The sequence below is a fragment of the Quercus robur genome, chromosome 4, assembly GCF_932294415.1.
Source record: "Quercus robur chromosome 4, dhQueRobu3.1, whole genome shotgun sequence".
NCBI classification, from domain to species: domain Eukaryota; kingdom Viridiplantae; phylum Streptophyta; class Magnoliopsida; order Fagales; family Fagaceae; genus Quercus; species Quercus robur.
This window is the reverse complement of record NC_065537.1, coordinates 10,367,959-10,389,378: the sequence shown is the minus strand read 5'-3', so window position 1 is coordinate 10,389,378 and position 21,420 is coordinate 10,367,959. Positions and strand designations below refer to the sequence as shown.

Sequence of the window (21,420 nt, the reverse complement as noted above, 5' to 3'; positions counted from 1 at the left end):
GGATTGTTTGTTACTTTTGTTAATGTTTTTGATTTAGTTAAGTTTGTTAGTTCTGTAATAAGCATATTGTATATACTATAAAATTATTGTATATACTAATAGATGGCATTTCCGTCTCATTTTCAAGTAAGTTGGAGTATTCTCATCTTCTATAAAAAAAAAAAAAAATGTCATTTTGACACACCAAAAAACTTACTTTATTATTTTAGTACATCATTTTATAGTATCTCTTACATCATATGTTTTATTCTTCAATTTTATACATTAAAATAAAATTTATAACACATTAAAATAATATATTAACTTCTCAATTCATAATACAAGTACACAACCAATAGACTATGGCTACCAACAACCACCATCGGAATAAACCCATACCACTATCGCAACCATACCACCATCGGCATAAACCCATTACGAAATTGATAGCCACCACTGGCACAAAGTCATTACCAAACTCATACCCATAACAAACTCACAACCACCACCAACACAAACCTAGACCTGTCTGACCTACCGTTAGCTTTGCTAAAGCAGTACTACCAGGGTAAGGACAGGTGGCATAGCGCAGCCCTCACCCATGTGAGTGACAGGACACCACATCTCGACCAGCTCGTCCCAACGGAGCGAAGAGGCCTCCTCAGCGCGAAATCCTGACATGAATACAAAGAATTTTTTGGGTATTTCAGAGGAGCCCAAACAAAGGCGCTCTCTATGAAATCCTATGCTCATGTCTTTATCCTAAGGGCTATAGAACTCTCTCTAGCAAGCATTAAGCCGTCGAACTGCCGACTCTATAAGCTCCTACGTGCTATATTCTCTTCGCCTAACACATTCAACTACCTTTTCTTGCAACGAGTCCGACTGCTGCTCTAATACAGTTTGTTTAGAGTCTCTTTTTATGCGGCTCCCCTTCCTGGGAGTCTTCTCGTTGTTGGAACCTCTTTTTCTTTTTGAACTGCCCGAGCTAGATGACAAAGCTGAGCTAGAAGGTACCTTTTTGATGCTATCGAAGTACCTCGCAATCTTTTCTTCCGTTGCTGGGAAAGTCTTCCTCGGAATATAAGTCAAAGCCTTGAAGGAGTTGTCTCCCCAATCTGACTCTGGAATAAAAACCTTGGTTATTACATTGTGGCCTTGACGGCAGATAGATATTTTCTGAAGAGTGAGTGTTGGCCTTTTTTCATATTGAATCACAGCCATTTCCCTCTTTCTTGGGAAGAAAGAGAGGATACACTCCAGGGAACAAGCTTAAGCACTGATGCAAGCTGTCCATCATTAGATTGTTCTTTTGGTTTTATAAGGGCCGGAGCCTTTGATAAGCAAGAAGCCAATGTTGTAATTCTTGAGGATGATTCTTTGAAGCAATAATTCCATAAGCAAATACATGAGACTCTTTTACTTTCAAGCTCCGAAGAAGACTGAAACTGACCCCACTTTCATTGACTAGTAAGTGATAGCTGTCAGGTTCACAGAATGACCGATGAAACCAACTGAATCCACTCTCGTGACATGATCGAAGTTCGATCCACCACTTTGAGGAAAGAGATGAGACGGTCTACCCTTCCTTTTTACACATACGAGAAATCACTCACTGACGGACAAGAGGTGTCGACAACGTGAGCTTTACTGCCTGGCTTTCAGCCTTCTTAATCCAACTTCATTACTCTTTGAGACTACTGACTGCTTGTGCTTGGTTTAGGATATCCTCCTTTTTGAAAAGCTTTCTACTTAAGTGAGGAAAGCCTGATTTGGAATCCTTTTTCACAGCCTTTTTGCCTAAATGAGAGATCCATTCTCAAGGGAATCGTAGGCTTCAAATTGATTCGTCAACAGAGGGTGCCTTTTAAGGAAAAAGTCATGACACCGCATTTTCCCACTCTCTCATCTGTCTCATAGATGAGTAAGGCTGGCTAAAGCACCAAAACAAAGAGTTAGTAAGAGAGTGCCATCAGGATAAAGATAAAAAGGATTTCAAAATTCTCGAGCAACACAGGAAATGGGCCTTTTGTCCTTTTTAACCATGCATACGTTTAGGTTTAGCTCAGCTTGGCCCTGCCTCCTTCTCTCCTAGACTTCTTGGAGCTAGACCAAAACTTGTCCGCATCTCCTGTCCAAGTGAGAATCTTTCTTCCTGCCTCTCCAGCTCCCATTTTAGCTTATCTTTCTTCTGTCATCGGGGATGGTAGGAATTAAGGGGCGGGTAGGTTTGATGCTAGCTTTGTTGCCTTGGCATTGGCTGATTAAAGACATCCTCGCAAAGGCGCCATCTTTCTTAAGTAAAAACGTGACTTTCATAGGCCTCTAGGTCTTTTACTGGTGCTCTGCTTGAAAATAAAAGAATTGAGTTTTTGAGACTCCGTTTTGTTAACAACAATACTGTTTCTGCCTTCACGGGTAAGGATCATCTGTGCTATGAGTTTCTCTTCCTCGATAGTGATCTAAGGCAATAAAGTATGATCGATGATCTTCTGCTAATGCTAGCGTCTTTTTCATCTCTAATCTCATCTATGCTTAAGGAAAAAGTGTAACCTACCCGCTAATAATTAATATAATAAAAAAGGGCTGGCTGCTCTCCTTAATTTCACAAAGAATGGAGTGGTTTTTGCTCCTTGCCCTTAGCTCAACAAACCGTTACGCTCAGGTACCTTAGACAACCTTTAGCGTTGCCTCCACTTGCTGAAAACCCCTTCGCTCCACTCCCTTACAAAGACCGTAGGAGTCCCAACAAGGTTCAGTCATTCAAAAGCGAAAAAGGACAGGAAAATCCCATTCTGGTCGAGCCTTCCTTCTCCCACGTGGGGCCTGTCTCTCAATTTCACCCTTGAAGAAATGGTTCACCCATACGTGATGGTCCACTTTTGTATATTGATTACGAAGCGCCAAGCGTTGGTACTTCGCGAAGAGTTCCCGGGCACACTCCGAATGGTACTTCTCTTTCGAAATCTCGTCGAAGCCGTACAACTCTTCATTCCAAGGAGTATACTCATCGTAAACTTGGCCATAAATAGGAAGGCCGGTGATTTTCTTCAGGTCCCACAAGGTTTTTTTCTTCAAATGTAGGGTATTCGTCACCCAGCTCCACTACTCACAAGCGCCCCTATAAATGTTTGCGTCCCTTTGGTAAATACTCTTGCGCGACTCGGACAGCACCATAAATGCTAGCGTTATCCAAAGTCTCCCGATGATTATATAGATTCTGAATCCTTTTTGCTTTCTTCCCCGGTGTTTATTTATGAAAGCAAATTTCGAGTATGAAATAAAGATTCACACAAGAAAAGTGATCACAACAATCTCCCTTTTTTATGGTCTTTATTAATATGGTGGTGGGTTACACACTCCTGGGAAGTCTCTCGGCTTTCTCGTTAATTACATATACCATAGGAGAAGACATTTGATTCTAAGATTAGTGAGATCTTTACATTTTTAAACTGAAGAAAATGAGAAGAAGAATAGGGAAGAAGATGCAAGAATTTTCCGGTCTTCGAGGCCTTGCTACCTTGTCTTTGTCCTTTGGGTTCTTGGGGACTAAATCTCCTCCTTATCCTACTGAGAGCTTCTCTTTATTTCTCCTTCAAGCACTTGAGTGCCTCTTCAAAGCCCCAAGTGTGAAGTCGTTTGTAAAAAAACTTGTGCGCATCTATATGTGAGGTTTATGTATCCTATTTATAGCCTTCGTATTTCTTTGAGAGAGTGGAGATCGGATTTCTCTTCCAATCTCCCTTAGGACCCATGGCTTCGCGCCAAGTATCATAAGGGACCTGGATTCGAATACTCTTCTTTCTTTTGAGATCTTATCACAGTTTTTTTGGCTAATGGCCTCTTGCCACGTGGCAAGTAGGTCTCTCGAGCCTTTCTTAAAGGATAAGTACCAAGAGAGGTATTGTTCAAACGCACTTCTAAAATGGGGATGCAGGATGTTAAACAACCTGAACCGCAGGCTTGTAAATCATTAGGTATTAAAATACCCACATTGCAGCATTTTCAATGCCAACACTCCTCCATAACTTTATGAGATCCACTTCTAACAAAGCCCATAAAGCCTGAATAAACCCTAAAGAGAAACCATCGCATTTCTTATTTTATTATTAGTAAGATCTTTCCCTAGATTGAACATTGAACACCGCTTCTTCAATCTCTTCTTTAGATAAAGGGGCTGAACATTTTCTCTTATTTTGAAGGACAAGCACGAAAAAGTCACCCAAAACGGTCTAAGGCGCCAATCCAATTTATATAACTTCTTGAAAGACTTGATGAATTGATTCTCCATACCCTCACCAGCACTACTACAAATTCTCGTTCGATAGGAATTATATTAAGGAGCTTGGAATGCCATCTAGCAATCATAGTACGATGGAGAAAAGCGATATTTTGACTAACTTCTGTTAAACCAAGATATTCTTGACCTTTGCTTTCATTAGCTTTCTTCCTGGGACAATAAGTTTAGCCATTCCTATCTCAAATGAGTCCGGTAGGATTGTTCTTCTTCAAACAAAGGAACAAACTCTTCTTTATGATCCAACTCCCCCTTCAAAATGGTCTTGAGCCCTAGCACCACCCTCATTATATGCGAAAATTTCCCTAGAATCCTGAGGTTCTATCTTACACTCACCCCCTATCCTACTCCTCCACCCTCACCTAAAATCCGCCAAAGTAAGCCTTAGCCATGGAATCCAAGAGCTTGTGAGGTAGAGAGAGACCTTCCTTAAGTTCTCCTTTTTCACCTCTCTTTCCCATCAAGCCTTTTCAAGGAAGCTAGCTCAAGACCCTCTGGCGGATCAAGACGACTGACGAAAAAAAGGGGGGGGGGGGGGAGAAAGGACGGATCACCTGCCGATCTGTGATCAAACAAAACTATACTTGAAGAATGGGATACAGATTTACCGATCCGGCATCTCTTTCGTTCAATAATGCCTTCGCTTCAAGACGCTATTTACCAATAAGAATAGGAAAAAGACACTACCTTTTTGAATGGAAGAAGCCGAAGGGGTGAACGAGCGCCGTGGTAACGAGCCGTAAGAAAGAAAGATGAGCAGAGCATTCCTTCCGCTGGTCTTTATAGGAGTAGGAGAGCGTGACGAGATAGATAGACGTCCAATCCTGCAGCAGCTAGTTGCTCGGCCTTAGTCTTGGGCTGATCTCACACTTCAAAAAACCCCTTTGTACTTCGATCCAATCAATCGATCGATCAAGAGGCTAATCTCTTTTGTTTGGGCCGGTAGCTAAAAGAAAGTCCTCGCTTTATCTTGAACAAGGGAAGGGCAGCATAGCATTAGCTTCAATTGAACAAGCTCTACCTTGAAAAAGAAAGGTGGTAGGCCGAAGAACCGTTGAACGCTTCAACTTGGCCACTGAAGAAGGCGAAGGCTGGGCGAGAGACTAGGCCAACTTACTGCTTACTGCCATGCCATGGGTTAAGCTTTAGGCTCCATAGACGGAACTTTTTTTAGGTATTGGGGGGGGGGGGGGGCACCACTCAGCACCTAAGGTGGGGTTCAATGCCTAACAAAAACGGCCAAAAGCAAAAAAAAAAAGAGATGTATGGCTGAGGGGAGGAGAGAAAGAACGCATGTATGGGGATTCTGTCTGTCGGAGGTTCGAGAATCTATTCTATGAAAGGGCATCTAAGGCTAAGGAAGAATTGGAGGAAGTCCATTATTGAGAGAAGTGGTGATCCCGTCTTGCTTGTTGGGAGAGAGGAAGCTTCCGGACCACCTTTTCTAGCCAGATAGCGAGCGATCACTCAGCAATGAACACTAACTGAAAGCGGCCGGGAATGAGTACCTATCCCTTACGGGAATCGAACCCATGTCTTCGACATGAAAAGACGATGTCCTAACCACTGGACGAAAGGGACCAAAAAGCCATTCTTCATATACCTCAGCTCCGAGAATAGAAGTGGTTCGTTTTGTTTCTATACGCAATTCAAGATTTTGTTTGTGTTCATGTTGGTGATTTCTGATGTGAATTCGGCGGGTCGTCCCCCCTTCCTGCGGGTTCTACTGACCCAGTGACACACCAACCACGCCCCCCTTTCTTTGTCTTTCTGCCCCCCCTGAACAGAATAAGTAAGGCCTCGCTCTTTCTAATTAAAAAAAAAATAGGGGGCGGAGCGCCTGTTTGAAGTGGCGAAGGCCTATGCTAAAGTAAGAAAGAAAGTACGTTAAGGTTACGAAATAAGGTCAGCTGGTTAAGGAAAGCTCAGGTTATAAAATCACTTTGCCGTTAATGAATTAATTAAGTAGTAGTAAGGCGTCGGTACGGAGTTGCGTCAGCTGTAGATATAGACTAGGCTAAGGGACGGACTTCATCTCTTCTATTCTCTTTACTTACACCTTAAACTTCCGCTGAGTCTAACGAGGCTCAGGTGCGGAGCCTTCCACTGTGGGCCGAGACTACGCAAAAGTAGAACACCATAGAAACTTCGCTGACTTTATCATAAACCTTGATTTCGCTACGCTCAATAAGAACCCGAAATAGCGGAAATCGGTTCGTGTTCCGCTTCCAAAGTCAGTCGTCTTTGCCCAAGTGTGAACTGCAGACGACTCTCCAGTGGTTCCATTCCTTCTTACTTAACTTCTGGGTCAACCCAACCCGAATGGGAAGAAGAGGGTCAGCCAAACAGCAGGCAGCTCCACTTTGTACATTTGCTGAGGCAGACCCATTAGGCATTTTAGAAAAGGGAAGGGAGCTTCTCACCGAAGGAGGCAGTAGGGATGAAGGAGGCGGGAAGCTACCGCTTCTAGAATGCAAGCTTATCCTTGACTTTTTTTTAGAGCGTACCACTATTGAAATAATAAAAAAAGATTTATGGATGAAGTAATCGGAGTAACAAATGATTACGGTTGCGGAAACCAGAGAAAGTCGGTTACCTTTTGAATCAAAGTAGCGACGAGCCAAGTACTACGACTACAGGGGGGGGGGGAGCAAAGCTTCGTAGACAGCTTCGCTTCCTCGTCGCTTCTTTCTGGCGACTAGCTTCTCAAGTGGGTGGCTTGGTAAGCAAGCTACCTTCAGCATCGGTAAAATCCTTAAAAAGAATAGGTCGGAATGGTGGGGAAGGAGGCCCTCCCTACTTCAATGGAAAGGGGGGAATCGCCGTTTCACATCCGCTCCTCTACAACTACCTTTCGCCCAACATGATCACGAACGAAGACAGAGAATTGCGTAGATAGAAGGACGAAACGAACCAACCCACTTGTCCTGATCGGAACGATTGAAGAAAGAAAGAGAATGGTGCCCCCTTTCGCCCAGGGGGCATCGTTGGAGAACAATGTCGGGGATAGGGTGAGAACCTTCCGTTGGTTACGCCCTTTAAGTGTTGGTTCTTCCATATTTAGATTAGATATGGAGATAGATCCAGATAGAGATCTATATCTTTCTCTCGATAGATAGAAAGATATATTGAGAAACGGATATTGATCTGCTTTCAAGATCTATGAGCAATAGAGATCCCTAAATATCCATTTGAAAAAAGAGATGAATAGATAGGGCGAAGCCAGCTGAAGGAAGGGCGCTAACGCGCCCCTGCAATCTTTCTAAAGCAAGAAGCACCTTAATATTCTAATATTAGTAAAGGCGCCTTAGCCTATCTAAACGTAAGGGGCCTTTTCTTGCTCGTTAGCGCCCACTTACCCCTATTTTCTTAGTTTTTTCATAAAGGAACTCAAGTTTAGCCTTTTGACAACCTTACTAATAGAAAGGGGCTAGTGCGCAATGGCTTTCTCTGATATGGGCTCGCTTCTTCAAGCGGAGCTTGCTGCTTTTCATTTTGATAGGAGTAGGTGCTTGCTGCTTGTCAAAGCCGTAGCTTGCTGTCTACTAAACGAGCCTTCACTGCCCGCCCGACCCCTATCTTTAATCTTAAGTAAAGTGAAGTCAAATCAATGAAGTGAACAGCCCAACCTCTTTGTTTGAAGCTTTGCCAGGAAGCTTCTACTTGTTGAAGCTTTGCTTCCCCTAATTCCAAAACACAACAATAGACTTGCAACTATAGTATAGGAAAAAGCTTCTCTTTGATAGCGGTCAGGGGGGGGGGGTTCGGAAAGGATCTGATCGTAGATAGAGACTTAAACCTGTGCGGGGGTAGGGGCGGATGTAGCCAAGTGGATCAAGGCAGTGGATTGTGAATCCACCACGCGCGGGTTCAATCCCCGTCGTTCGCCCATCAATAAATGGACCATTTGTTACGGAGACACAAGACAAACCTAGAAATCATTTTTCTGCAAGTTATCTCGAGGCTTTCAAACGCATCCAAGCAATTGGTACCCGATTGAAACATAGAAAGCATAGATTCGCGTCGCCTACTTGTGGAAAGCACAAATGGAATGGCCGATCATTCATTGTATGAAGTTTTTAAGACCTCACTAATCAGCCTTACACTTTTTAGTTCATAATGAATGAAGTGAACCCCCGGATGAAGAGAAAATCTCCCCTCCCTTTTACTAAACCATGGGGAGCCCCGAGTTGTTTACCGAGCAAATTTTGTTGTCGTGACGATACCTTTCTTAGTGGAAGATCGAAAAAGACTTCTCTTCATCATGAGACTGATTGGGTCTGCCGAAGACACCCGAGAGACCCCCACAAGGCAGGCTAAAAGAGTAAGAGGACAACAAGCAAAGAGTTATGCTTTCATTTCTTTGTTGAGATTGAAATCAAGTTCTTTAAAAAGATGGTAGGTATAATGCACGCAGGCCAAGTCAAGAAAAGGACTTCCTTACTTTTCTTTCATAGTAGTCTTAATGACTAGTAGTTTGAAGCCTTAAGAAAAAAACCGGTTTTTTTCGGCACTCGGTTCCTTCGTCTTAAGTCAAGTTCAGTTTACTTTTTCGATTCAGAACTCTTAGTCGAGCTGATGGCGAGATCGATTTTTTGTTCGAGGTTCAAGAGAAAAGAGAGGAACCACCGCCCAATGGTGCTTTTACGAAAGTACGGTTACCGGTAGCTAATACCTTCTCGACACTATCGAACCTTAAATCCACTCTCAATCGCTCTTTTTAGTGGGGAGGAATTGTTTTCGTATCCTGGACTTAAGGAAAGGAAAAAAGTGCCCTATCTGCCTTTAAGTGAGAGGGGGGGGGGGGGAAGTGCCAGTTGTTTGTTTTCAAGTCAAGCTCCGTATCCCTATCTCTTTTTAGGTTCGCATAACAAAGAAAGAGAGTGCCAAGAAAGAACACATACCCATCACTTTTGGAGGGTTCGGGACCGTCAGGGAGCCCCTATAGACGTAAAGACTTGACTTCCACTGAACCGGCACTACTATTTGTCGGCTCCTACCACTTGTCCCTCTTTTACGAAAATCCCGGGGTTTATGCGTTTTTCAGAAACAAAAGTAGCTCGTCAAGCTAAAAACAGAGGAGTTCCCTCACTACGAAAGGTGCCCCGTGGATGGATGAGTTCCTAAACTATGAAAGATATGGAGCAGATGGCGTACTGATAGATTTCCTATGCGTTCTGGATCCAGCTAAAAAAGCCCTTTTTTTATTAGTAAAGCGCTAACGCGCCCCTTATTGAAAACTAAAGTAAAGCAAGAAGCGAGAAACTTGACTTTGAGAAAGAAATGATAATAAGTAAAAAATAGATTCTAAAATATGGCATTCAAAAGCAAGGAGAGGAGCATCCATGACCCATGACAACAAATTCTTCTTTTTGAAAGCCAATTCCTTCTTCCATTTCTCAAAGAGAATGTTATTTGGTAAGCTCTTTCTTTTTCATACTCATTGTCTCTTTCCTTATCTTCGTATCTCTTTGTTTATTCAAAATGGGTATTCCCATATGTTTTTCTTATTTTATTCTCAAGCGGGGGAGTTAGGTAAGGTGCGCTAAATGAGCGTTGACTTCTTCTTTCTTTTAGTAAACTGATTGGGTCTATTTGGCTTTTACTCCGAAACTTTTTGATTCCTAAAAAGCCAATGCTCTCTTTCGTATAAATTATATTGATTGTGTTTTGAGTTTTTACTGCGCCAGTTTATCGTATATAAACATAAAAACAGTGAAACTCTCCGCCGCCTATACAGAGAAGATCTTTCCTCTTCTCTGAAATGGTGAGGCCAAAATTTACAGGCTAAAAAGAGAGAAAGAAGCCTGTTGAAAGTAGGAATAAGGATTTGCCCCCCCCCCCCCCCCCCCCTTCTAAAAAAACATACACATGGCCAACCTTGACTGGTTTCTTAAGGATCCATAACTGGCAAAAAACTTAGGGACTAAAGCCTGATTGTTGTATTGTTTTTTGTTGTTATTTTACTCTATAGATAAAAATAAATAAATAAATAAAAAGCTATGTAAAAGTACAGCCATACCTTGAAAAATACAAAACAATACAAAGTTGAACATTCTCTTTTAAGATGAAAATACTCTAAACCATTGGGCACCTAGATATGAAAGTATTCATCTTCTCTTTTCTTTTTCGACAAATGAGGGTATCCAAACCTCTTCAAGTATCCATTCATCTTTGGAAACCTAAGACTAAAGCAAAGCAAGAAGCTTCCTTGGCCCAACAATAAGTGTCCATATCAGTTTCTTATGTGCCAATGAGCACAGGAAAGTAAGATGGAGGGTGAGGTTGTTCAAGGCCCACTAGATGCATGTATAACTTACCAAACTTTTTTATTTAAAAAAATGGTTATTATGCATTCGATTAAGGTTAAGGAGGTGATTGACAGGGCCTAAAACAACATAAGTAGTAAAATATGCGCGTGTGTGTGTGTCAATTATAATGATGTTGGATATGATACAATCACCTCCTTAAAATGAAAAGAGCAAGCGATGTCAATATATCATATAAAAAATCATTGTCTTTTTTCAATGGAGAACCCTGTATTCTTTTTCGTAATTCAAATTTGGATACTTAACAAATTAATGAGGACACCTATATTATTTTTCGTCATTCTATCATATCCAAAATCATTTATCTTTTTCATCTTGGAATAAAATGAAAAAAGCAACCGATGCATCTTTCTTGTTTTTTATAGAAAAAACTGATGCCAATCTAGAGCATGGTTGGTAATCATTTGGTATAGCTTATTTTCGTTGGTTTATTATGCTTAAAAAAACTTTGTTTGTGTTTGTACTTAGTGTCATATGTAGATCAATGTAAAATTAGTCACTTTATTATGAATGAATCTACTACATATACACTTTGGGGCATCCACTACTTTAAAAAATAAAAAAAATACATGTGACGGACCTAACTAGTTTGTTAAGGATCCATAACGAACCTCAAAATTATTTGTTGAGTGGTGATAGCTACACACAGCTGAAATTGAAACATGATTTCAGTTAAAATTGTGAAATTGGTTTCACCATTTCACAATTATAACTGTTATAACTGAAATTGTATTTTCACAAGTTGTGTATATCAATAATTAGCGTTATTTGTTAAGAATCCATAACAGACCCAAAGTTCTGTTATTGTTACATGCATTCAATAAGAAATAGACAGGAAAAAAAATTAAATAGAGACCTTGATAGTTTTTCTGTCATGGGATCAACCCATTTCCCAGCAATGAGGCCTTGGCTTCGTAACAAACCCGAATTCTTGAGCCGAGCAATAACATTCTCAGCCTCCGTACTCATCTGCCAATACAATAATAATAATACCCTTTATTAATTTTAGTGTTAATGTTGTCCAAAACACTATGATACTTAGTTTGATTCAAAATACAAACAAATTACTAAGTAAACAAACAAACCCAGATAATATTTTTACCACATACTCTGAAAAATAAAATAGAAGTTAACGATCAAATCACAGATTTAGAGAGAGAGAGAGAGAGAGAGAGAGAGAGAGAGATATGGTATTTATGTATGGTAAGTTCTTGCCTGGTGGCCAGTGAGGAGAGAAGTAGAGGGTCGAAGAGAAAAGGAATGCGAAGAAGGCGATAAAAGCTTGGTGAATGTGTGCGTTGCACTCATCAACGTGCTCATATCTATGTATCTCTCGCTCTTTGTGTGTCTCTCTATCTCCCGCTGAAGAGCCGGCAAGTGTGTGTGTGTGAGTGTGAGTTTTGGTTTGCTAATATTGAGGTTGTTCCGACGCGTATTTGAATCTATTTGACTATTTTTGTAGATATGGACAGGTACTTGGTACTTACAAAACTCTGTGTTCACTGTTTTTAGTCTATCTCATGATTCATTAATGGTGATAATTGTATTTTCATTTGAAGATAACTTCCTTGATAATCTCTATATATTAAGAAGATTCAGAAAGTTAGTTATTGTCTCTTTTTTCAAAAATATTCATAATTTAATTAATTTATCGTTATTTGTATATTTAAAAATAAGGTTAAAATCATAAATTGATAAAATAAATTATAAAAAAAAAAACCTTTCCATTTTATAAAATTACTCCATGTTCTATAAAACTTCTTATTGCCCCATGTATACAACCAAAATTACCCTCATGTTCCTATAAAATAAAATAAAATAAAAACCTAAAAAAAAGAGTCTCATTGCACGTTCATGAGACTCTTTTCTTATTTTGAATTTAATATAATTTTTAATTTGAATTTATCTATTATTAGTGAGATTACACGCAAAGGAAATTTTAAGAAACTAAAATTTAGAATTTGAAAATGAGTAAACTGTTGGGTTTAGTTTTTAGAAGAAAAAAAATGTATCTAACGTGTATGAGATATATTTAAATAGATAGTGTACTAACTTTTAAAAAAAATTATCTGATATTTTTTTTTTGAATTTTGTTGAATTACAAATTTAACCCTTTTTATTTTTTAAGAATAAAGATTATCTAATTAGATTAGAGATATTTTTGATATTTTTTGAAACCATAACTAATTTTCTGAATCATTTTAATATATAGAGATGAATATATATCGATACATTAAGATGCATAGTGTAATTTTTACATATATAATTTAAATATTATTGATAGTCATTTTTATATTTTTTAAGCTCTTTAAAAAGTCTTGTAAGAATGTTATTAGGTAGAAAATATAAATTGTCCATTTTTTATTTTTTTATGTTCATTAATTATAGACTCTTTGGTTTTTGAATGTAATAACTCACTTGGATAGGTATTTATGATATGGTCCCACATTTTACTCCAAAATTAAGAAATAACTATCTCTAACAACAAATAATTTAGGACATATGGTGCAAAATTGGACTTCAATTATAGAATCTAATTGGATTTTGTCTAAGCTTTACCTATTAATATATATATATATATATATAGATAGATTATCCAATTAAGGTAACAAATTGTTATTTTGGTGTTTTAATATCTTTTGGTAATCTATTTTGCTTTAAGTGAGTCTACTTAATAATAATAATAAAGCACAATTCATTTCATAGAACTTTATCTGCATATCTTTTCTTTTACAATTGTCTTTGAGTTTGCTATGAATCTTGTCAATCTCTGAAAGAAATTTTCTCTCATTGTAGAGTTTTTCTAGAGCAATGAGCACATGCTGATAAATTTCTCCCAATGAAGCTTGCTACAAAGTTATTTTTTGGGGATTCATCATGCGGAGTGTTTCATCCCCTAATGGTTCTGGGAGGGAGTTGAGAAAGGTATGCTTGGCATTAACATCATCCATACCATTAAAAGAGCAACACTTCATCAGCAAGAATTCATCTCGTGTTACTTCCGTATAATGGGTTGCAGAACCAAGAAATTCATTATGGACAATCGTGAAGAAATCTTCTAGTATGTTGCATTGAGCTGCCTGTCTTTGCCTGTATTCTCCTAAATTATTATTATTATTATTATTATTGTACTTCCATTTTATTTTCAATTTTAAGCTTAGGCAAATGAGTACACAATCCTTTTATCAGTTTATTTTCCTAAATTTTTGTTTTGAATTTTCATGCTTAGCAACGGTAGAAATGGAAAATTTTTTACCAATCACAAATTTCCACTTCATACTACAATCAATTCCAAAATATTATGTGTACTTAGTGGGTCCCAATATTGTTATGAAAAGTTACTTAATAGTACAATAAGAACATCATTTATCTATACCAATAAACCTCTAAGATTCCATTCAAAGGTCACTAGATAGAGGCCGAGTCCAAAAAATTTATTTCCTCTCATTTTACTTGGCTACGAAAATAAATATTTTTAATTGATATATTATTGGAAAAATATTTCTTAAGAGATAAGACATAAGGGTATCAATAAATTAAGGACAAAACTTAGGAACAATACCTTAAGTGCTATTCCTTAGGTTCCTCACTTAAAATTGAGCCATATGGCTACTTAACTAAATTATACACTTCTATTCCATGAGAAAAATTCACATGACAGAATCTTAATAGGGAAACCTAAGGAACAGCACCTAAGTACTGCACTTAAGTCTTGTCCATAAATTAATACAAGTTACAATCTCTTTCTTCTCAACTAAATAAAAAATAGATTTATATTTATTTCTCATCCTTCCAATTTTCTAACAAACACATTACAGAAAATTGAAATCTTACCCTCGTTGATTAGTTTACTTTAAAGGAGTGTTCATTTTTACATATGGCCCCAAGTTTAATTACTTGAGCATAAGTGCACCATCTAACACTTCCAAGTATTTCTAGATATTTTTTTCTTTCTATTTTTTTAATCATTTTATTCAAGTTGGTCGAGTTTTTACATGTTACTAAATTTTAAACATCGTTTCAGCAAATATTTGAATTACATCCCATTATAAAAGCTACTTGTAACTTGCTAGTTCAATTACTAAATTGTAAGCAATTAAGGATGGCAAAAAAACACCGACCCGATCCGACCCTAATGGGTCGAGTTTTACTTGACCCACGAAGCAAATGGGCCGGATTCGGGTTTTATAAACTTAACCTGTAGCGAGTTTGGGTCGGGTTTGGGTATTATGTATACCCGGCCCGAACCCGACCCGTATATATAATATTATTAAAAAAATTTAAAAACCTAGGTATAAATACTATTCTATCACTTCTAAAAACATTTCCTTAACCCTAATTTCTCACCTCTCAGCTGCCTCTCTCTCCTCCACTCTTAGCCACCCCTCCCTTTCCCTCACTCTCTCTCTCTCTCTCACTTGCTACCGCCGGTCCCTCCTCCACCTCACCGGTCTCGTCAATCCCTGCCTCCCTCACCAAGTAGCGAGGTGGCTCATCCACCTCGCCGTAGAGATTGATAGCTCCTCCCTCACCACACCGCTCACTCTTCCATCTCGCTGCAAAAAAAGCCGCTCACTCCTCCACCTCACCGCAAACACCGCTCCTTCCTCCTTACCTCTCTCACCTCGCCTTGATTGGAAAAAGGAGGGATTTTTGTTGGTTTTTCGTGGTTCTTCTTTGGAGTTTTGGAGGAGTTGAAATAGAGGTAGGCTTAGACTCTGATCTGATCTGTATTTTTATTTTTATTTTTATGAAAGATCTTATCTGTATTTATGGTCTTAAACTTTGATATGTTGGGGGGTTTTTCATGGTTCTGTTTTTGGAGTTTTTGAGGGGTTGAAATAGAGGTAAGCTTAAACTCTGATTTGATCTGTATTTTTTTTTTTTTTTTTTGTTTTTTTGATGAAAGATTTTATCTATATTTATGGTCTTAGACTCTGATTTGTAGTATTGAGTAGAATATTTGTGCTTTTTACTTTGTTTTGCATGGTTCTTGTGATGGTTTCTGTTCTACACAGTTTAAAGATTTAAACAATTTTTATTTTTTATTTTTATTGGGCCATGGATTGGGCCTGAGGTGGCAGGGCCCATGGAGCCTGACAGGGTGGGTTTGGGGTTAAAAAAAAAAAACCCGCTTATTAAAAAGGGCAGGTTTGGGTTTTGGAGTCAGGTCGCAGGTTAGGTTCGGGCATAAAGAAACCCGCCTCGAACTCGACCCGTTGCCCTTCCTATAAGTAGGGATGGCAATTTTTGCTCGACTCGCAGGTACCTGGCCTGGCCCGACCCTAATGAGTTGGGCTTTACTTGGCTCGATAAAGAATAAGGTCGGGTTTGGGTTTTAAAAAAAAAAAAAAACCTAAAACGGGTCTAAGTTGGGTCCGGGTTTTAGTAAAACCTAACCCGAACTCGGACCCGACTTGGTTATATACTTATATCCTAAATTACTAAAATACCCATATATATATATATATATATATATATATCTATTAACCCTAAAACTAAAAGTTCAGCTCACACTCACTCACAGCCACCTCTCCTTCTCATCTCACTCGGACTCAGTTTCATCTCACAGCCGCCTCTCTTCTCTCCCATTCTCACTCACTCAATCTCACAATTCACAATCTGAGTTAGAGAAACTTCTTGTAGCCGCCTTTATGTGTCTAATATAATATTCCTGCAAATTCATCCATAGAAAGTTAGCAAAAATGCTAGTACAAACAAAACAAAGCCAGCCAATTAAAAGCTAACCCCAATCTACACCACCAGCAATAAATGGCATACCTGATAAGCTTCTGGACCCTCAGCATTAACGCTAGCACGAAAAACCACATATTGCATGTCTGTCAATGTGCAAACAGTATCAAAGAGAAGCTTTGGCCTATCTTTACTCTGGATAGTAATCACAAAGTAGTCTTTGTCATGCCAATTGACAACATTCACATTAGGTCTTTTGTTCTCATCCAAGGCATCATCGTTAGCTCGTTCATAATCCCTATCATCAAACATCATCTGGTGAAGCCGTCTCGCAGTGTGTTTGATCCCATGAGACACCACAGTCTTAGCTTCACTGGATTTGTTGCAGCCTTTAAGTACATTGCCACCACCAACAACAACAATGGCGGACACAACGACACCGTTGAGTTCTTCTTCAGGTCTCGTGGCATTCAGCCTTTCTTCAGGTCTCATTGGGCTTCAATTCTTTTTTCTTTTTTTTTTGGTTGGGCCACAATGGGTTTCTCATTACATTGCAACCTCATGTCTCTGATTTCTTCTGAATTACCAAACATTGCAAACCAAATTCCAAAAATAGCACAACATTTTTTGAATTGCTGCTTCGTAAGGGATCATGTGAAGAGATTCGCAATTGGCGAGCTATTTTAAATCACCCATTTTTGCTACAACTAAATGAGCAGGGATGGAACCAGGATTCAAACTTAGGGGGAGCCAAAGTTATTTATTCAAGAATTTTAAAAAGTTGGAATATTAATACTAGAGGTTGACAACAATGCATTATTAGCAGTATTTTCTTTTTGTATTTTTTCTTTTCTTTTTTCTAAATCAATGATAGATATTTATAATTAAGAGTTCTGTAAGTTAATTGGCACATCTTGATAATTTCAAGGTTTGACTGAGGTTAGACCAATTCTTTATTCTGTCCACATTATAATTTTTTTTTAAAAAACCCTATTTATTATTTTCACATAATTCTATACCTAATAACTTCATAATGCTATATATAAAAGACTCTAAAAAAAAAAAAAAATCAAAAACTATAGTTAAAAGTTCAAATCCATGTCTAATACTACATTAATAAAATAACTAAAATAATGGTTAATCAACATCATGCACTAATATTCAATGAAAAAAAGGGTGAGACAGTTATTGGTGTCTTGGTTAAGGATTTTTTTTTTTTTAATAATTACTTGGTTAAGGTTGAGGTAGCATACATATGTGAGATCTTTTCCTTTAAAAAATTGTCATCTTGAAAAAGTAGTAAAAAATGAAAAGAAAAAGAGTTTTGTTAAACAATCACTTGAAAATGAACGGTAACTTTGAGTCTTCAACTAATTAAATAATAAAGGGTTTCCCATCACTACATTTGTGGGGGAAGATCCACCCGCAATCAGTTTGTTTGCTTTGGGGCCGAAGGACCCGCACGGCTTTGTTCTTTGCAAGCAACGTGAGCAGTTTTTGAGACTTGCTCCCACATTGAAGAAAGATGCGCCCCACTCATGCCTTATAAGCCTTGGCTGAAGGTAAGAGTGTACCACTACAACACATGTGTAGTGTAGTAGTGGTACACTCTTCATGAAACGGGATTTTCTGTAGAATTTTCTGGTGACTGTTTAGAAAGGTTGAAGAGGTTTCAAGCCTTATTAACGGTTTTATAAAATGTTTTAACTCTCCATACGTGCCTTTTGATGAAATATAACCCTATGGGTATAAATAATGGCTTATGTTCACTTGAAAAAATAATTAATTCCACAAAATAGTAAGTTTGAGAGAAACACAAGAAATCCTATGGTCATTCTCCAAAATTGCTATCTGTAGAACCTAACATCTTGGTTGTATCCTAAAGACAACTTTATGATAACCCTTTAGCAACAAAAGTGTAGGGAGGGGGGAGGAGATATTGTCTTAGGAAAATGATATAGTGCCTCCAAGTTATCTATTTTTTGTTTATATTTTGTGTTAACCTTGTTCTTCCATTATTACTTTGTGTAATATCCCCAATAGATCTTAGTAATGCGTTGCTACTAAACTAATTTTTAATATCTCAAAATATTTATGTTTCTTTACTCTAATTTATTTTATTTTTTCTTTATAATATATATACAACATTCTCCAAAATTCCCCAATTCAAAATAAATAATATCTATAACATAACATAATAAATACTATCTATTACAACACTACAAATCATAGAAGCTTTCAGCAAAAGGCTGAACTTAAACAATTCAAAAAATACCTAAGCAACATTCCCCAATTTTTTTTTAAAGGGAACATGCTGGACACAAGTAAATGAGATTCTATTTAGAACAGAATTTCTATAACTTGTCTGTAGATAGTATTTCTTCATACCGCATTAGTTAAATTTTTTTGGTACAAGTAGAAGGGTTCTGCTTGCCTGAAACCACAGGACGGACGTTAACACAAGTGGAAGTAGCAGATCCACTTCCCTTGTATGTGAGATCAATGTCAGCAACCACCACCTGTTGGCATGGTACACTCTTACTGCAAACAAGCTTCACAGCTTCCATTGTTGAAGAGGTTCCTGTAATGTTCTTGAAGCTAACATTGTTGATCTTAACATTAGAGGGAGACTGAAAACAAAACAAACAAACAAAAATTCCATCCAATAATTTGATATTAGAATTTGTAATTTGTTTATCCTTTTTTTAACTTCTAACATCAAAATGTGTGTATATATTTGTGATATTTATAATAACCTCATTTGAGCATTGATTGTTTGGGCAGTAGTTTTGATCAATGAGGATAGGATTGCCAACATTGTCCATGATAACATTCTCGAAATGTATACCAGAAGCAGTCCCAGAAGGGGAAGCAGGCCATGTTTTGATTCTAACACCATTTTTTGTATTGCTAAGAGTGGCACCAATAACTTTGATTCCTGAAACAGGTTGTTCGTTTTCGTACCTTCCAAGACTTCCAATACTGATGCCATGGCCAGGTCCACAAGTTACTTGCTTAATAGTAATATCTTGGGTTCCATCACCAATGGAGATGCAATCATCACCTGTTCCAATATTGGCATTGGTAATGTTGATCTGAGATGACCGTCCTATGTGGATTCCATCAGTGTTGGGGCTATCTCCAGGTGCAGTTATGGTAACATGTTGGAATTGCAAGTTCTTGCATTCCAGAAGGTTGATATGGAAAAATTTGCTGTCCTTCGATGTAATGTCTTGGACTATTGAATTAGTGATGAAGTTGAACCTTATATTCTGTTCATGATTACAAGTTAGATAAATTAAACACAAAATATGAATGCTCAAGTTTCATTTAAATATTCACCTAAAAAAATGTCATATTTAGTAAAATGCTAACGATTCAAAAAAAAGTACAAATTGGTTTGTTAATAAATTTTTTAGCATCATTGAATCAACAAAATAAATAGGAAAAATGAAAAAATTATAAGAAATATTATCACATAACAACTTACAACCTAATGTGTTAATGAACGTGGTTGGTACTACTTCAACAATATCATCTTTTATAAATAATTCTTATCTTAAACCACATACACTTTGTCACAACTTGATGACATGTGCGATTGAGATTGGCGAACTATCACTTTCAGATTTAACCATAATTTTTTTTCTCTATCACTCATAGTCTCATTAGTGTTGTGCACAAAATGTTGTGTCCATACTCCATAGGCTTTCTCATATATAAATGTTGAATTACTTCCTTTGTGAGTTGTGACACATTTACCATATCATTTATATTATCTTTAGCATTCTCTAACATATAAATGCTTGAATTGCTTTTTAGTAATGGATAAAGCTTGTAAAGTTGTAGTGACTATATATATCTAAGTAGAAAATTATGGAAATGTAAATGCTAATTATTTTGAGATTTAAATCTTACAATAGGAAGTATGTCACAATTGTACTTTTTCGCACAATTATTTTTTTGCCATGCCATTTGTCCTTGGCCATCAAAAACTCCACCGCCTGACACAGTAAGACTGTCAATCCTTTCAAAAACGACCCAACCATCTTTCCCTTTGAAGGATTCAACGTTTGATGGGGCTTGTAGGGTGCCCTGAAGGTTAAACTCAATAGCACCTTTGCATGGACCCAACAAAGTCACTAAACCTAGTTTGTAAGTTCCCGTTGAAATCACAACTTTACTTCCTGCTACTGCACAAGCAGCTTTCCAAGCTTGTGTCAAAGCCTAAACACATTATGAAAAATCAAAATCAGCATATTACAATTATTTTTCATGTTAATGTTTTATCAATCTAGTCAAGAAACCAATTGGGTTTTAGTGTAAATAGAGTTTGAACCTAAGTTCTCTTATATGATGTTAAAAGGCTTTACGAATTAAGTTGAACACACTTTTCATGTTAATTAAGTATGGTTAATTGCACTACGTACACATATTTTTACCTGAGTGATATCGCCATTAGTCTGTGCTCCATATGATTTAACGTCAAAGACCTGCCCAGCATTGGTGGATGTCAACAGCAATAACAAGGAAACTGTTGCAATGCTAAAATTCTTTCCCATCTTATTGTTCTTCAATTATTTGCTTGCTATTGCCAATTTTTTGTACGGAATGATGAATGCCCCATTTGGTTTGAAGCTATTTATACTTCAATATGTGAGCTCACCACCATTGAGCTAATCAACTAATGTTAACTAATTTTACGATTGAATTATGCTAAAAAACTTAAGGGATTTAATTCACTTTGCCTTATTTGTCAAGCTCTCATTCCCTAAAATCATTCCCTGAAATCAAATCCTTGACACAAAAATGACCATTAATGGTTAACTACTAAATCCAAATTCCTTGATTTTCTCTTAGACACAAATGATTGTTAGCGGTTAACCAAGTAAAAGAGTAATGCTAGAGATGCAAACTTTTTTAGAAATTTTTTTTACAAATTGCTAATATTGTGGGTGGTTATTGGTAAATGAAAAAGTGATGTTAATAATGAGCCTAGATGAAAATCAATAAGAAGTTGACCACATTAATAATTTATAAAAATATTATAAAATAGTTTGTAACTGTAGCATTACTTGAGGTAAAAATATCAATTTTAATAATGGGCGGCATTACGCTCGT

The 21,420-nt window shown here is 37.6% G+C and overlaps 1 protein-coding gene and 1 non-coding gene across 2 annotated transcripts; both read right to left on the bottom strand.

The window, feature by feature from the left end:
• Positions 1-5,785: 5,785 nt before the first annotated feature.
• On the bottom strand, positions 5,786-5,857 carry TRNAE-UUC (transfer RNA glutamic acid (anticodon UUC)). The gene has a single exon. It is a non-coding gene; the product is annotated as a tRNA-Glu (tRNA).
• A 12,761-nt stretch (positions 5,858-18,618) lies between these two features.
• LOC126724363 (exopolygalacturonase-like) lies at positions 18,619-20,861 on the bottom strand. Its single transcript, XM_050428932.1, has 4 exons — positions 20,742-20,861; positions 20,218-20,526; positions 19,056-19,571; positions 18,619-18,929 (listed from the first exon to the last, which is right to left on the bottom strand). Exons 1-4 carry the CDS (start codon positions 20,859-20,861, stop codon positions 18,696-18,698), a joined length of 1,179 nt encoding a protein of 392 aa, XP_050284889.1. The 3' UTR covers positions 18,619-18,695.
• Positions 20,862-21,420: the final 559 nt, after the last annotated feature.

Bases quoted from the DNA above. Each gene is read 5' to 3' on its own strand.
- LOC126724363 (XM_050428932.1), bottom strand. From the start codon at position 20,861: ATGGGAAAGAATTTTAGCATTGCAACAGTTTCCTTGTTATTGCTGTTG. The intron at 20,527-20,741 runs GTAAAAATATGT...TAATGTGTTTAG, and splicing joins CTAATGGCGATATCACTCAG to GCTTTGACACAAGCTTGGAA. The intron at 19,572-20,217 runs GTAAGATTTAAA...AATCATGAACAG, and splicing joins ATTGTGACATACTTCCTATT to AATATAAGGTTCAACTTCAT.